Consider the following 15,787-nt stretch of genomic DNA (forward strand, 5'->3'; position numbering starts at 1 on the left):
TTGGCCCACTGAGGTGGTCATTTATTATTTTGATTATGAAAATATTGCACCGTTCAGTCCCCCTCACTGTGCGGGCAAGATCATAAAAGAAAAAGCCACGGGCCCTGCCCTCCAGGAGCCCTAGTGTGTATTTTTAGGAGGCAAGCTGGCCTCATGCTTGTTTCTCTCTCCTTCTAGGGTGGGGCTGAGTGAGGCTGTGTGTAGGGTAGGGCTCCCTGTGCATCCTCAGCAGGAGCCAGACCACAGGGAGGGTGGGCAGCTGGGAGGGGTCAATGCTCTCACCTCCACCTGGCAGAGTGGAGTGTATTTCTGTGCCTCTGACAACCCCCCTTCACTGGTAACTTGTGAGAAGCAGAAGCCATGGGGTGGAGGAAATGAAGGGATGAGGGCCTGGCTAGAGCATGAGGAAGTGATTCACCTGGCTAGAGCATGAGGAAGTGATTCACCTGATTCACCTGAGCATGAGGAAGGGCCTGGGAAAGGGGAGGTGGGGCGGGGTGATAGCTGCTTGAGATGGGCTGAAGGGGAGCCAGCTGAGAAGCTGGCCTGGGGCCAAAGGCCTGCTTGCTCTGAAGGGACATGGGTGAGTTGGGATTGCAGGATGTTCCAGGGTCCTTCCCTTCCTGGGCATCCTCCCTCCTCGACTCTTGGCGGCGGCTCTGCCTAGGCCCTGTCCTCCGAGTCTGGAATCCGTGGGGCTGTGCCCCGCCGCCCTGACGCCTCCGTGTCCTCCCTCTGTCCCCCCAGGGTTCTGTGCGGTCTGAGAGGGACTATGAGAGCCTCGTCATGATGCGTATGCGCCAGGCAGCTGAGAGGCAGCAGCTGATCGCCCAGATGCAGCAGGAGGACCAGGCTGGGCAGCCCACGTAGCCTCCTGCCTCCAGCCCTCCCATCCCACAGCCCTTTTCTTAAACGTCACCAATAAACTTTTTTTTTTTTTTTTTTTTTAAGAGTCTACCTCTATTGCATACATAGGTGTAGGGTGTGGGCCTGCCCAAGCATGACCCTGGTTTCTGGGTTCTGCCTCGGAGGGCTCCACCCAGGCCTGGCTCTCCCTCCCAGGGAGGCGCTCCACACGGTGAGAGTCAGTGGCCAGCAGAGCAGAGGAGCAGCCACTCATCACAGCCCTTTACTGGCTTGGACTAGCTACGCAGGACCCACACGCCCAGTCCTGGAGCCATGCTCCGCGGGGGCACCCAGATCCCTGCCAGGGGCAGCCTGGCTCTTGCCAGCTCCTCAGCCTGCCACAGAACACGGCCTCCTCCAGGGCCCGTGCCAGGCCTGAAGCTGGAGGGGCAGCTGGGGGCACCAGGGCCAGGGGCCCTGCCCCCCCACTGGCTGAGGCAGGTTTCGGAGAAGGCCGTTCATTGCCCAGTGGTGCTGGGCCGAGGAAAATGACGACTTGGGAAGAATGGGCAGGGCGGTGAGTGAGGCAGGGTCCTGGGGTCGGGGCCCATGGCAACCACTCCAGAGAAGGGGTGACTGCAGCTCCTCAGCGTGGGAGGGTCACTCCTTGTGCAGGCACCACACCAACGTCTGGCCCACCCCTGTCATGCTCAGCACACGGAAGCCTCTGCGCTCCAGCTTGTCAAGGACTATTCGAGGAGGGTCATTGACGTAGTACTCACAACTGCGAAGAGAAGGAGGGTGGCGTGAGGGAGTACACAGCACAGCCCTGCGTACCAAGCTAGTATCTGCTGCAGACTAGGCCTGGTCAGGAGTACTCCTAACAGGGACTGACGTTTGCTGGGTGACTTCTGGGTGCCAGGCTGAGTACACATTCCCTGCCCCTCATCTACTAAGCTCTTTGCATCATCTCATTTATTCCTCCCAACAACCTAAGGAAGGTACTGTTATTGTTCCCATTTTATAAGTGAGAAAAGAGAGGAGTAAAGCAGTTTTCCCAATGTCATCCAGAGAGTAGAACCGGCATGAGTCTGACAACAGCTCCATGTGCCCTGGGCCACTGCCCATTCAGCAGGAGCGGCCTGCTCTCCCTGGGACCCTCCCCCAGGCCTCTGCCCTCTTGCTGCCTGGCTGTCCTGTAGTGGTGGAGCAATAAGTTTGGCCCCCAAGAGCTCCTGGCTCTGAGTGCCACTGCCTAGGATGGAGAATGCCTGGTTTCCCTTCTTTCAGGGTTAATTGATTCTGAAGGGCCATCAAGTAGATAAAGGGCTGAAGCCCCAGGCTGGGCATCTGAGAGACAAAAGCCTTATGGCAAAGGGATGGCATGGTGTTGGCTTCTGCCCTCCAACCCTGACCAGGGGGCTACAGCCAGCTCGCCTCCTCTTTCCCTTCTTCTAACTGGGGTGCACTCTGGTGACCCTTCTCAGGAGTTTGAGCCTGTGTAGCCAGAGTTCTCCCTGCCTATGGCAGGAAGGGGTGAAGGGCAGAAAAGGAAGCATGAATCACTTTAGACTTGGGGCTGGTGTGAAGGATGCCAAGGGAAGTGGCTAAGTCCCCAGGCAGCAGCTGAACTGGAAGCAGGACCCAGGCTCCCTTCTCCCTGTTTCTAGGGCTGAGCTTTGTTACTTAGCCATCTCTTCAAGACAGAAGCCTTTCTCTGTGCTTGTCTTTGCCTTGATCGGATCCAGTTTAGAGATGAAAGGGCAGGGCAAGGAGCAGTCCACTTGCAGAGTCCTATACTCAGGGAACCAGACTCTGTCCTGGGACTTTGTCCAGGGGCTCCCTTGTGAAGGGAGGGCCAGTGGGAAAGCTCTCAGAGAAAGCCTACAGAGGACAGATCCCCAGGATGCAGGCAGAGGGGTCCTGAGGCTAGGCAGTGGCATTGTCCTGTTGTGTAAAAGGAACAGAGACAAGTCTAGGGGCTGGCAAGGAGAAGATCCTTAGGAATGCTACTACTTACAAATTGTTTCCCAGGACGCTTCTTTTTGAGGCCCCCAGATGCCGCATCAGTTCTGGATCGGAGTGCTCATCGCCCACCATGGTGGGGCCCACCTCCTGCAAGGTAAGTCACAGCGGCTGCTTGGCTGGCTGCCAGGCAGAGGTGAGCTGTCTCGCCTCTCCTTCCTCCCCCGCCTGCTGGCTCTGAGCCCGCTTCAGTTAAAGACTGGAGGGAGAGGAAAGGAATCTTGGGCGCTAAACACAAGCTGGGAAGGGGTGGAGTCCATCAGTGATCAGGCTGAGCCATGCGGGGCCTCCCTGCACCCTCTAGGCCGGGCTGGGCAATGCCCAACTACTGGCACCTTCACGCCAGGCACCACCACCTATATCTGTGTGTCAGAATAGGCTGGAGAACAGAGAAATGAGAACATGTCCACACAAAAACTTGCGCACGAATGTTCACAGTAGCGTTATTCATAATAACCAGAAAGTGGAAACAACCTAAATGTTTGTCAACTGATCAGAGGATAAATAAAATGTGGTATAGCCATTCAATGGAATTTTATTTGACAATAAAAAGGAACAAGTATCGATGTGTGCTACAATATGGATGAACCTTGAAAACATCACGTAAGTGAAAGAGGCCAAAGACCACATATTACAACGAAAAGTAGACGGGTGGTTACCTAGGGCTGAGGGGCCCGGGGGAAATGAGTGACTGCTAGGGACAGGGTATGGGTACAGGGTTTCTTTGTAAGGTGATAGAAATGTTCTAAAATTGCCTATGGTGATGGATGCACAACTCTGAGCAAGCTAAAAAACAAAAACCCCATCACCATTGAATTGTACACTTTGGTGAATTCTGTCGTGATATGTATAATATATCAATGAAACTTATTTTTTTAAGTTGCTTGAGGAGCACTGAATTCCCAAGCCCCAGGCTTCCAGAGTGCTTCCGGAGGTCTGGGAAGGGGTCCAGGAGTCTACATTTTAACAACTGCACAGCTGACTGGTTCTTAAACCACTGCCCTGTGGCACTGCCGAGACCTCTCCTGCCCAGTGGTGAGCCCATCTGTTATTTCCTGCATCCCAAGGGAGCTGTGTACCCTCTGATGGATCACCCAAGCACTGGGGAGTGGGAAGGGGCAGAGGAGCATCCTGCTACCCAGGTTGGGGACCCGGTCATATTATTCTGAAGCCAAATGGGGACTCATAGAGCAACCAGCACCTTCTTTTTGCAGAGGAAACTGCGCCCAGGGAAAGGGGCGTGGTTTCTGACTGTTGAATGGTGTTCTCCCATCTCTAACCCCATGGGCTGTCTCGGGTTTTTTCTTCTCTTCCTTTTCTAAGGTCTCAGGAGAGCTCTTCCTGTAAATGCCTAAGGGTGTAGCTACTGGGCCACTCGGCACAGGGGTCTTGGCGTCTTAGCACATCCTTTAACAAACCTCTCTCCCTCAGGTTAGTCCACTCCCACTCCCCACTCCCTGGCAGAGTGGCTCTGTGTGGGGCAGTGGGTGCTGCACATGTGAGACCAGGACTTCCTGGGTCCCTCCCAAAGGCTCCTGACCTCCCGCAGGCAGGTAGGACCGGAGCCACAGGCGCCCGGAGCTCGCTGGGTGGTGGGGACGCACTCACCTGGCCCCCTTCGCGGCGCTGGAGTCGCCGGGCTGCCAGAGCTCTCTGAGTCCCTGGATCCAGGTTAAGTCCAAGACCCAGCCTCCCTCCCGGCCGCCCAGGGGGGCGTGTTCCGGGCGGCTTCCGGGTCCGGCCACGCGCGGGCGTCGCCCGGGAGGGAGGCGCCGAGATGCGGTCTGCAGCGCCCCCCCCACCCCTGACCCGGGCCGAACGCCAACTCCCAGGGCTGGCCAGCGGGTACTCACCATGCGGATCTGGGTGCTGATGAGCAGGTAGGGCATGGTGCGCGCGTCCCGGTCAGGATCTCTCCCTAGACTTTGGGCCCGGCGCAGACGCCAGCCCCTCGGGCTCCGGGACTGCGACCGGCCACCTGGAGTCCAGTTACTCCTGCTCTGGCCTCCGGCTGCGCCAATCCAGCAGCTCCTGGCCCGTTACCGCCTCGGCCGGCCAATCAGGAGCTGGCGCCCGTGACACGCCCCGGAGCTCGGCGATTCGAGACCCGCCCCCAGCGGTAGGGCAGCGCCCTGAGACCCTTGGTTTCCGCCGACGCTTCCGCGGGTCGTCCGGAGGCGAGGCGGGATCTGTGTTGGGCGCGGGCGAGGGCGGGGTGTCGCTCCCCCAGCCCCGGACCGGAGGCCGGGGTGGCCCGCCGGGCTCTGCCGGCTGCGGCGGGCCGTGGCGCCCTGCGCGCGTGTTGACTTTGCGCCCTGTTACTGCAACACCTTCGGTAACAGATTCCAAAGTCCTCCTGGTCCCCGCCCCCTTCCCTGTGAATCAGAGCAGGGTGCAAACGGCTACCCCACTGAGGCCTCCCAAGCTCCTGCCCACCCCACCCGCGGAAGGCCTCTAAAATGTTTAGCGGATCCCCACTTCCCGGCCCCGAGACACGTTCTCCAGAGATTCCTTCAGCGCGCGGGAGACAGGCAGGAGACCCCTCGGGTGCACTGCGCTTTCCCGCCTTCCCGACCGTAATTCCTAGTACAGCGGCGGAACCGTGCATTTCTGTGGCCTTGTAGGTAAATCTGTAAAGGAACTGAGCGCTTGGCTGAGTGCCAGGCCTGGAGACTTAAACCAACGGAATCTGGCCGTCGGTTCAGAGAGTTTCCGGCGAAGCTGGAGAGACTCAGCGCACGTGTAAGAGCTCACAAGGCAACACCTGGGGGCAAAAGAAACTTCTGCGCACCAGCCACCAAAGAGAGTGCAGCGAGTTCACCTCCACGCGTCCACGCCTTCATCTGAATGTATCAAAGTCTGACAACTGAACATTCTTTATCTGCCTTGTTGTGATTGGTTCTTTAAAAAGAAAGCAAGACAGTGGGATGAATTGGGAGACTGGGATTGACATACATACATTAATATGTATAAAATAGATAACTAACAAGAACGTGCTATTTAGCACAGGGAACTTCAATGTACAGTAGAAACTAACACAACATTGTAAAACAACTATACCCCAATAAAAAAATAAAATACTTGGAGCAAAAAAATAAACGAAAAAGATAAAGAAAGCAAAAGAAAGCCAGCTTGTAACCTTCCCTCCCAGGCTCTTGAAAAATCTTCACTTCACTGAAGGGTACGCTCTGTGCCTCCAGCACTTTGACCCATGTGGAGAAAGGTATAAGGGAAATAGGAAGTTGTAATCCTAAAGGATCCTTACTGGTCTAATTTATTTTTCTGTACTCTCTATCCCTATCCTCAACCTCCAGGACTAACAGTTTAGCTAGAGAGATAAGACATGTTCAAGATTAACAAAGGATTTGTTAAACTGACAAACGATTAATGCCCAGGACATATGAAGAACTCTTACAAATTAGGGAGAAAAAGATAAATCAATAGAAGAAACATGGGCAAATGACTCAAATAGGCACTTTTCAAAAGAGAGAGTGGAGATGGCCAATAAACTTATAACATGATGTTCAATATCATTAGAAATCCCAGAAATGCATATTAAACCAGTGAGATACTGCTTTACAGATTTGCAAAAAATAAAAATGTGTAAGCATCGTGTATTGGTGAAGATGTCTAACAATTGAAACATTACTGTTGGGATTGCAGATTGTTATGACTGATACGATCACCTTGGAAAACAATTCGGCATCGTCTAGTAAAGCTTAAGACATGCATCACTGTGACCCACCAAACCTCTCCTAGATAAACCTAGGAGAACTCACTGACCGCATCAGGATACACATACAAGAATATTAAAAAAAAAGAATATTCATAATAGCACTGTTTGTAACAAGCAAAAAACTGGAAACAGACTTTATGGCCAACAAAAGTGGAGTTTTTGGTTGATTCATACAATGGAAACTATAGCAACGAAAATGCTGAATGAAAAAGCAAATCTTGGAAAAATACAGAATAATTCTATTTACCTAAAGCTCACAAACATGCAAAATTAAACAGTATATGGTTCGGAGATAAAGACATGCGTGGTCAGATTTAAAAGAAAAGGAAATGATAAATATAATATTCAGGGGAGTGGTTACCTCTGAGAAAAGGGAAAGGGATGGAGTGGAGACAGACATGCAGGGTTTTGGGTTTTTTTTGATTGGAGTATAATTGCTTTACAATGTTGTGTTAGTTTCTGCTGCACAGTGAAGTGAATCAGCCATATGCATACACACATCCCCTCCCTCTTGGACCTCCCTCCCCCCACATCCCACCCAAGTAGACCATCACAGAGCACCGAGCTGAGCTGCCTCTGCTATACAGCAGATTCCCACTAGCTAGCTATTTTACACATGGTAGTGTATTTGTGTCAAACCTAATCTTCCAATTCATCCCACCCTCCCCTTCCCCACCCACCGTGTCCACACGTCCGTTCTCTACGTCTGCCTTTCTATTCCTGCTCTGTAAATAGGTGCGTCTGTACCATTTTTCTAGATTCCACATATATGCGTTAATATATATTTGTTTTTCTCTTTCTGACTTACTTCACTCTGTATGACAGACTCTAGGTCCATCCACATCTCTACAAATGACTCAATTTCATTTCTTTCTATGCCTGAGTAGTATTCCATTATATATATGTACCACATCTTCTTTATCCATTCATCTGTCAATGGACACTTACGTTGCTTCCATGTCCTGGCTATTGTAAATAGAGCTCCAATGAACATTGGGGTGCATGTGTCTTTTTGAATTATGGTTTTCTCAGGGTATATGCCCAGTAGTGGGATTGCTGGGTCACATGGTAGTTCTATTTTTAGTTTTTTAAGGAACCTCCATACTGTTCTCCACAGTGGCTGTAACAATTTATATTCCTACCATCAGTGTAAGAGGATTCCCTTTTCTCCACACCCTCTCCAGCATTTATTGTTTGTAGGGTTTTTTTTTCATAAATGAGTTTTTTTATTCAAACAATATAATTGCTTAAACAGAAAACTCAAGATAAACTCAATGTACAAGAATACAGGTACAAAAATTACAGAATTATTTATAATAGCAAAAAGAAATTTAGAAACAACTTATATAATACTCAAAAGGTATTTGCTAACCACAATCATAATAAACTCACTCATTAGACAATTATACATTATTGAAAATTAAATATGGATGCTTTTCCTAATCTTGAGCAAAAAATAAATAAGTTGCTGAAGAATCCAGATAGTATGCTCCCGTGTATATAAAATGGAAAAATATGAAAATTGACATGTTTTTAGTTGATATGTACATGTGTAATAAACTTATGAATGGGAACATAAAAAACAAAATTCAGGGCAGTGGTTACATCTAGGAGGGGGTATAAAGAGTAAGGATGGCAAGATCATGGAAGGTTACGCAGGGAACTTAAATAGTACTGGTACTTTTTTTTTTGTTTGTTTGTTTTGCGGTACGCGGGCCTCTCACTGTTGTGGCCTCTCCCACTGCAGAGCACAGGCTCCAGACGCGCAGGCTCAGTGGCCATGGCTCATGGGCCCAGCTGCTCCGCGGCATGTGGGATCCTCCCGGACCGGGGCACAAACCCGTGTCCCCTGCATCGGCAGGCGGACTCTCAACCACTGCGCCACCAGGGAAGCCTCTTTAATCCATTTTGAGTTTATTTTTGTGTATGGTGTTAGGTAGTGTTCTAATTTCATTATTTTACATGTAGTTGCCCAGTTTTCCCAGCACCATTTATTGAAGAGACTGTCTTGTCTTCATTGTATATTCTTGCCTCCTTTGTCATAGATTAGGTGACCATAGGTACGTGGGTTTATCTCTGGGCTTTCTATCCTGTACCGTTGATTTATATTTCTGTTTTTGTGCCAGTACCATATTGTCTTGATTACTGTAGCTTTGTAGTATAGTCTGAAGTCAGGGAGCCTGATTCATCCAGCTTCGTTTTTCTTTCGCTAGATTGCTTTGGCTATTCGGGGTCTTTTGTGTTTCCATACAAATTGTATAATTTTTTGTTCTAATTCTGTGAAAAATGCCATTGGTAATTTGATAGGGATTGCATTGAACTTGTAGATTGCTTTGGGTAGTATAGTCATTTTCACAATATTGGTCCTTCCAATCCAGGAACATGGTATCTCTCCATCTGTTTCTGTCATCTTTGATTTCTTTCATCAGTGTTTTATAGTTTTCTGAGTACAGGTCTTTTGCCTCCTTAGGTAGGTTTATTCCTAGGTATTTCATTCTTTTTGTTGTGCTGGTAAATGGGATTGTTTCCTTAATTTCTCTTTCTGATCTTTGGTTGTTAATGTATAGGAATGCAAGAGATTTCTGTGCATTAATTTTGTATCCTGCAACCTTACCCAATTCATTGATTAGTTCTAGTAGTTTTCTGGCAGCATCTTTAGGATTTTCTATGTATGGTATCATGTCATCTGCAAATAGTGAGTTTTACTTTTTCTATCCCAATATGTATTCCTTTTATTTCTTTTTCTTCTCTGATTGCCATGGCTAGGACTTCCAATACTATGTTGAATAATAGTGGCGAGAGTGGACATTCTTGTCTTGTTCCTGATCTTAGAGGAAATGCTTTCAGTTTTTCACCATTGAGAATGATGTTTGCTGTGGGTTTGTTGTATGTGGCCTTTATTATGTTGAGGTAGGTTCCCTCTATGCCCACTTTCTGGAGAGTTTTTATTATAAATTGGTGTTGAATTTTGTCAAAAGCTTTTTCTGCATCTATTGAGATGATCATATGGTTTTTATTCTTTTTAAAATTATTTATTTATTTATTTATGGCTGCATTGGGTTATCGTTGCTGCAGGTGGGCTTTCTCTAGTTGTGGCGAGCGGGGGCTCCTCTTCGTTGTGGTGCGTGGGCTTCTCTCACTGAGGTGGCTTCTCTTGTTGTGGAGCACAGGCTCTAGGTGCGCAGGCCTCAGCAGTTGTGGTGCACGGTCTCAGAAGTTGCAGAGTCACTGGCTCTAGAGCACAGGCGTCGCTGGCTCTAGAGCACAGGCTCAGTAGTTGTAGCGCACAGGCTTAGTTGCTCCACAGCAACTAATGTGGGGTCTTCCCAGACCAGGGCTCGAACCCGTGTCCCCTGCATTGGCAGGTGGACTCCAAACCACTGCGCCACCAGGGAAGCCCCTGGTTTTTATTCTTTAATTTGTGAATATGGTAAACAGACCAATCACAGGTAATGAAATTGAAACTGTAATTAAACATCTTCCAGCAAACAAAAGTCCAGGACCAGATGGCTTCACAGGCGAATTCTATCGAAATTTAGAGAAGAGTTAACACCTATCCTTCTCAAACTCTTCCAAAAAATTGCAGAGGGAGGAACACTCCCAAACTCGTTCTGCAAGGCCACCATCACCCTGATACCAAAATCAGACAAAGGTATCACAAAAAAAGAAAATTACGGAGGAATATCACTGATGAACATAGACACAAAAATCCTCAACAAAATAGTAGCAAACAGAATCCAACAACACATTAAAAAGATCATACACCATGATCAAGTGGGATTTATCCCAGGGATGCAAGGATTCTTCAATATACGCAAAACAACGAACGCAGGGTTCTTAAAAGACAAAAATGATGTTCTCTTTCTTACACTAGGACCGGCGTGCAAAGGGTTATAAATGTACTCCATTTTTATACATGTATTATAAGTATTTTGTAGCCATTAAATATTTTACAAGAACAATTTTTTTTAAAGTGTCAAGCGTATTAGAGGTTAGACACAAGAGGTAAGGCCACCATCCCAAGGCATATGTCGCCTCTCTTGAAAGAACTAGGTACATAAGGCTCTCGTGTTCTGGGCAGAGAGCAGGACAGGGGTTTGGGGTCTGCTCTACTCTCTTCTCTCAGGCTGGGCTGTTGAGGGGTGGGGATGAGACAGGAGGGCAGTGCCTATCTCAGACTGCCAGGGATTTATTACATTTGCAAAACTGGTCTGCAGATGCAGCATAAGATAGAGCACTCCATCCAGAATCACCGAGCCCGCGGCTGATTCCCCTGGCAGACGCATGCACGCTGGATAACATCTCTAATATCCAGGAGGAAATGAATTCCCCTACTTGGTTTTCCCATCTGGCCTCGCCCCTTGCCACGAGTTTATCTGGCAGATCTCCCTTCCCTGTAAAAAGAGGAGAAATTGTTCTTCTACAACTCGGCTTTCATTATGAAAATGAAACTGTCCGCAGTGTTAACGGAGGTTTGTGACTAGCAGAAATTCTTCAGCCCGTTTTACAGAACAACAGATAAGGAACAGCTTGTTAAAAACCCCTCTGCTTGTAAACTACCTTCACAGATTAAGCTACCTTTAATTTGTTTTTTTACCCTGTTTAATTTCATACCCTCCAGGCATCGCATAGCCTGGGTAATATATCACAAGACTCCTTAACCACCCCTACAGATAACACTTCTGAAGTATGGGTCGCTATAGTAACAGGGGCTTAATTTGTTTTTTCAGAACTTTGAATCAGCTCTTGGTCAGTTCAATCTGGCTAAGGCTGGTTGGGACCACTGACCCTAAAGCTGGGCCCTCACAGGTGTCCAATGAACAACCTTTTGACATAAGAAGGCCAAAAGTCCACTCTCAGATCACACTAAGCCCCTCCATTTTTGAACATGCATCCCATGAAGAAGCATATAATCCAGATACGCCTGCGCAAAACACCATTTACCTCACCTTTCCCTACCTCTAATCACCTTTCCCCATGCCTAAGTCTACACTACTTCTTTATCCCATAAATAGCTCAAACCTTCAGAGAGGCGGATCTGAGATTTGTTCTCCCGTCTCCTGGCTTGGCTGCCTTGTGAATAAATTATCTTTCTGCCGCAAACCTCTGTGTCTCAGCATTTGGCTTGCCACACGTTGCGCAAACAAACCTGGTTTGGTAACAAAAGCATTGTCAGTGTGGCAGGGGCTGGATATTGGTCGTTCTTTATTTTCTTCTTTTCTCCAACTTTTATGGATGGCTTTTGCATTAGAGCTCTGCTAGGCATAGGGGATGAATCAGGCATGAACTCTATCCGGGAAGAGTGAGCAGCCCAGTGGGGTAGACAGACTAGAAAGCAAATAATCATGGAACCAAGTGTAATAGAGGTAAACAAGCCTCAAGAGCAAAGAAAGATAAAAAGATTAATTCCACTAAGATGGTGGTCTGGGAAAGTTTCCCAGAGGAAACGGGTTTTTATTCCCTCTAAAGTAAAGTTAATATTTTTTCTTATTAGAAAAGAAATACATGCTTATTTCAGAAAAATGAGGAAAAATATGGAAAAGATATTAAAAACATTCCTTTCTCACCACCAAGACAACATAGTTAATCTCTTAGTGTATCACAAGAGGTACTAATCAAACTGAGTCCTTAAAAATGAGTAGCAGGTATTGGTGAAGTTCTGTTCCTTAGGCAGTGGGATGGGTACCTCATTGCTTTTCAGTGATTCATTGCAATGTACCTATGCATCAAATGTACTCTTTATTATTATTAATTAATTAATTAAATTTTGGCTGTGTTGGGTCTTCATTGCTCCATGTGAGCTTTCTCTAGTTGCGGTGAGTGGGGGCTACTCTTCGTTGCAGTGCACGGGCTTCTCATTGCGGTGGCTTCTCTTGTTGCAGAGCACGGGCTGTAGGCACGTGGGCTTCAGTAGTTGTGGCACACGGGCTTAGTTGCTCTGTGGTATGTGGGATCTTAGTTCCCTGACCAGGGCTTGAACCCATGTCCCCTGCATTGGCAGGTGGATTTTTTTTTTTTTTTTTTTGCGGTATGCGGGCCTCTCACTGTTGTGGCCTCTCCCGTTGCGGAGCACAGGCTCTGGACGCGCAGGACGCGCAGGCTCAGCGGCCATGGCTCACGGGTCCAGACGCTCCGCGGCATGTGGGATCTTCCCGGACCGGGGCACGAACCCGTGTCCCCTGCATCGGCAGGCGGACTCTCAACCACTGCGCCACCAGGGAAGCCCTGGCAGGTGGATTCTTAACCATTGCGCCACCAGGGAAGTCCTCAAGTGTCTCTTAAATGTGTAAAATATCTCACAATTAAAAAGTGAATAAATAATATCTAGTAAAGGATTTGGGAAGGACTGGTCTAGATATTTCAGCTCCCACTAAACTAAAATTTAACTTTAAGGAATGCTGATGATAAAATTGGAACCATAGTGCACAAAATCATGTCTTTTTAGTTTCTAAAATTATAAGTTGCATAAAATCACAGGAGTAAAATAGAATTATAGAAGGAACTATGGGCCACAGGTAGGTAGAAAAAAATGATTAACTCAGATTAAAAACAAAAAAACCTGAATGGTATCTGAACCAATTTAAGCAATCAGAGATAAACCCAAGTTTCAGCCTCAGCCAAATGTTAAAAAGTGTTATCATTAGAGGAATGAATTTCATTTACATTCTGGAAATAAAGAAGTTTTTATAACCCTGTCCTTGATTAATGTTAAAACGACAATGTAAGGTTTAAGATTTTTTTTTAATGATGGGGTGTGCATCTACAATAAAAGTTTTTAGGTTTCAACTGGCAGAAGCTGGCCCTGGGGACTCAGGGACCTCTTGTGGATAACCAACAATTTATCAGTTCTAATCTGAAATGCCAGTCACTATTGTCTAGTGCTTAGTAAATGGTTTGGGTAAAAATGCGTAAACAAATTAAGCTGAAATCAAAGTCTGAGTTATGACCCAGTGTTAAGGAAAGGTGGGAGGGGGGTCGCGTTTTCCAGGTAGAGAAAGGGTCATTCTAGGCAGAAAGCAGTCGAAAAGCTAGAAAGGGTGAATACGCGGAGCATATTCCGGGAACACTAAGTAATCTGGTGTAAATGGAGGGAAATGGAACCTCAGCTGGCCAGACAGTGGGGGTTACTGCTCTAGCATCCGGCCCAAGGGGTCTCCCAGCTTTCCCCCTCTTCCCGGCTTCTAACCCATTCTAGGATCCCCTTTCCTACTCTCTGCAGGTTTCTCCCCTCAGGCAGAGCCCGTGGCCCCGCCCCCTGAAAAAAACCCTGCGCCGGAGGCGGAGCCTCGGTGACCTTCTCACCCCGCCTTCCTATAGGCGCGCGGGGCTGACGGTCGGCACCGTTTGATGACGTCACGGTCATTGACAGCGCGAAGCGGCGGCCGGTGCCGCAGTAGTGAGCGGCGGAGTAGGAGTGTGAGTTGAGCTCCTGACAGGCCAGGGGGCCTTCGAATGGCGCGGCGGGGAGGCCAGGGGTTTGCAGTCAGGGCGGCGGGTTTGTGGTCTGCAGTGTCGTGAGGCTGGGGGAGGAGTTTGGAGGCCCAGCAACCTGACTCCGGAATCAGGGTTAGGGGGCGTGTTGGAGGGGAGGCTGCGTCCGGGCCGGCTGAACCGCGCGTTAGCCAGGTCCGGGGCTAGCAGAAACCTTAGGGTCGGGACTAGGGTGAGGGTGGTGGGTGTCCAGGGTCTGGGCAAGATTATCTCCAGGGGTTCAACCTTGGAGGTGGGTGGACCACGCTCATGAATCTCTCCTCCTCCCTCGCTCGCTTGCTCTCGGTGGCTCACGCGGGCTGCAGGTGCAGCATGTCTAGTCTGGGGGCCTTGGGTGGCACCCGCGCCGGGCTAGGACTGTTGCTGGGCACCGCCGCGGGCCTTGGATTCCTATGTGCCCTTTACAGCCAGCGGTGGAAACGGGGCCAGAGCCAGAGGCAGCCCAGCTCCCTGGACTACATGCAGACTTCAGAGCCTGGACGCCAGGGTAGGAGACGGTCTCTTGAGGCCGGCCTCAGTGACTGCTGAGGGGTGGGCCTGGGGTCGGGGCTGCCTTTAGCAGAATCTGTGGGACAGGACAACGGAGGAAGGAATAGGAGGGTGGGTGCGAGGCCCGAGAGTTTCACGTTTGGGGAAAGTTTATTGAAAAGGAAAAGCAGTCTTCCTCTTCTGTCGTCTTTCTCCTGTAATTGCAGGAAAGTATACTGCGAAAAGGCTTAGCTTTCACGTTTAGTTCTGGCCACAGGAGTGCTATATATATATTAAAGGCACTTGATTAGTGTGGGTGAGCTGTTTAATAAGTAGAGGAAAAGTCCAAAAGAAGGTAAAAGGAAAAACTAGTCTTGTAGGAATTAAAATTTTTTGAGGCTTATGTATTAAATTAGGTGTTAAATTTTGCAGGCACCTTGGAGACTATCTAGGCCAAGTTTTTAAAATCCTTCTTATAAGTCGATATTGAAAAAGATTGTGTAACTTTCCCGAGGCTGTCACAGAGCAAGTTGCTGCGCTGCTTGCTCTCCTGAGTGGCCTGGTCACCTGTTCCTGTGGACTTTCCACAGCATGGGGCTGGGAGTGCACTTACTGCAATTGAAGCTGAATATGGCTGGGAGCCAGCCACGGCTGAAATGGGTAGTGCTTTCAGTTTTGTAAAAACTTTCCTTAACTAATTGGAGCAAAGCATCTAGGGCTGGTTCAAACCACTCCCAGGTGTGTGTGATAGAGGAGCATTCAAATCATCTCACCCTGTGTTAATTGGGAACAAGTGTTGCCTCTGATTACCAAATGCCAGATGGTTTGGAAAAGTTCGTTTTTGAAGTCTTCAAAGAGTTGTCACCTTAGATTGCAATCATTTTTCAGCATTTTATAGCACTAGGTAGTAACCTAGTGTTGCAAATGTGCTTGTCCTTCCTTTCTTTTCCTTGTATTTTGTTTGTAATTTCTTAGCTCTAGTGTTTCTTCTGCTGAGGTTGGGAGAAAGTGGCCACATTCCCAGGGATCTTTCTTGCTTTACCTACTGGAACACTGTTGGGTGTGTATTGTAATCTGGCCTAGATTGTTACTAGATTTCCTTTAACAGCTTTATGCTTGCTTGGACTGTGGGTCCTGCCTTACTGGTTTCTTCTCTGTTTTTACATTTTCCAGTCCACTTGCCTTAGGTAGCTGTCAGTTTTCTAGCATTTACTGTTAGCA

The 15,787-nt window shown here is 48.4% G+C and overlaps 3 protein-coding genes across 7 annotated transcripts in view; 2 read left to right on the forward strand and 1 right to left on the reverse strand.

The window, feature by feature from the left end:
* The window catches only part of DNAJC17 (DnaJ heat shock protein family (Hsp40) member C17), a 39,533-nt gene extending 38,592 nt beyond the window's left edge, over positions 1-941 (forward strand). For both annotated transcript variants that reach the window (XR_016392117.1, XM_022587442.2), the window contains exon 11: positions 748-941. Coding sequence is in view for 1 of the 2 variants with exons in the window: in XM_022587442.2 (XP_022443150.1) it covers positions 748-870 (123 nt within the window). In the remaining variant the exon portion in view is untranslated. The remainder of the gene's footprint in view (positions 1-747) is intronic.
* On the reverse strand, positions 930-5,188 carry GCHFR (GTP cyclohydrolase I feedback regulator). The gene is made up of 3 exons (XM_022587444.3): positions 4,725-5,188; positions 2,867-2,961; positions 930-1,630 (listed from the first exon to the last, which is right to left on the reverse strand). Exons 1-3 carry the CDS (start codon positions 4,758-4,760, stop codon positions 1,507-1,509), a joined length of 255 nt encoding a protein of 84 aa, XP_022443152.1. The 5' UTR covers positions 4,761-5,188; the 3' UTR covers positions 930-1,506.
* The window catches only part of RMDN3 (regulator of microtubule dynamics 3), a 41,485-nt gene continuing 30,235 nt past the window's right edge, over positions 4,538-15,787 (forward strand). Inside the window, exons 1-2 of one of the 4 annotated variants that reach the window (XM_022587446.2) lie at positions 4,538-14,023; positions 14,404-14,585. In XM_022587446.2, the coding sequence (XP_022443154.1) occupies positions 14,411-14,585 (175 nt within the window). In that variant the 5' untranslated portion in view covers positions 4,538-14,023; positions 14,404-14,410. Of the gene's footprint in view, positions 14,596-15,787 lie in introns of all 4 variants that reach the window. The other 3 variants (XM_089907345.1, XM_089907347.1, XM_089907346.1) reach the window with 3 other exon arrangements.

Source organism: Delphinapterus leucas, chromosome 2 (assembly GCF_059928025.1).
Source record: "Delphinapterus leucas isolate spDelLeu-1000000601 "Yukka" chromosome 2, BTC_Dleu_Yukka2, whole genome shotgun sequence".
Classification (NCBI taxonomy): Eukaryota; Metazoa; Chordata; class Mammalia; order Artiodactyla; family Monodontidae; genus Delphinapterus; species Delphinapterus leucas.

Coding starts and splice junctions, on each gene's coding strand:
- GCHFR (XM_022587444.3), bottom strand. CDS start 4,760: ATGCCCTACCTGCTCATCAGCACCCAGATCCGCATG. Junction 2,962..4,724: donor TCAGCACCCAGATCCGCATG/GTGAGTACCCGC, acceptor CTTACCTTGCAG/GAGGTGGGCCCCACCATGGT. Junction 1,631..2,866: donor AGCGTCCTGGGAAACAATTT/GTAAGTAGTAGC, acceptor TTCTCTTCGCAG/TTGTGAGTACTACGTCAATG.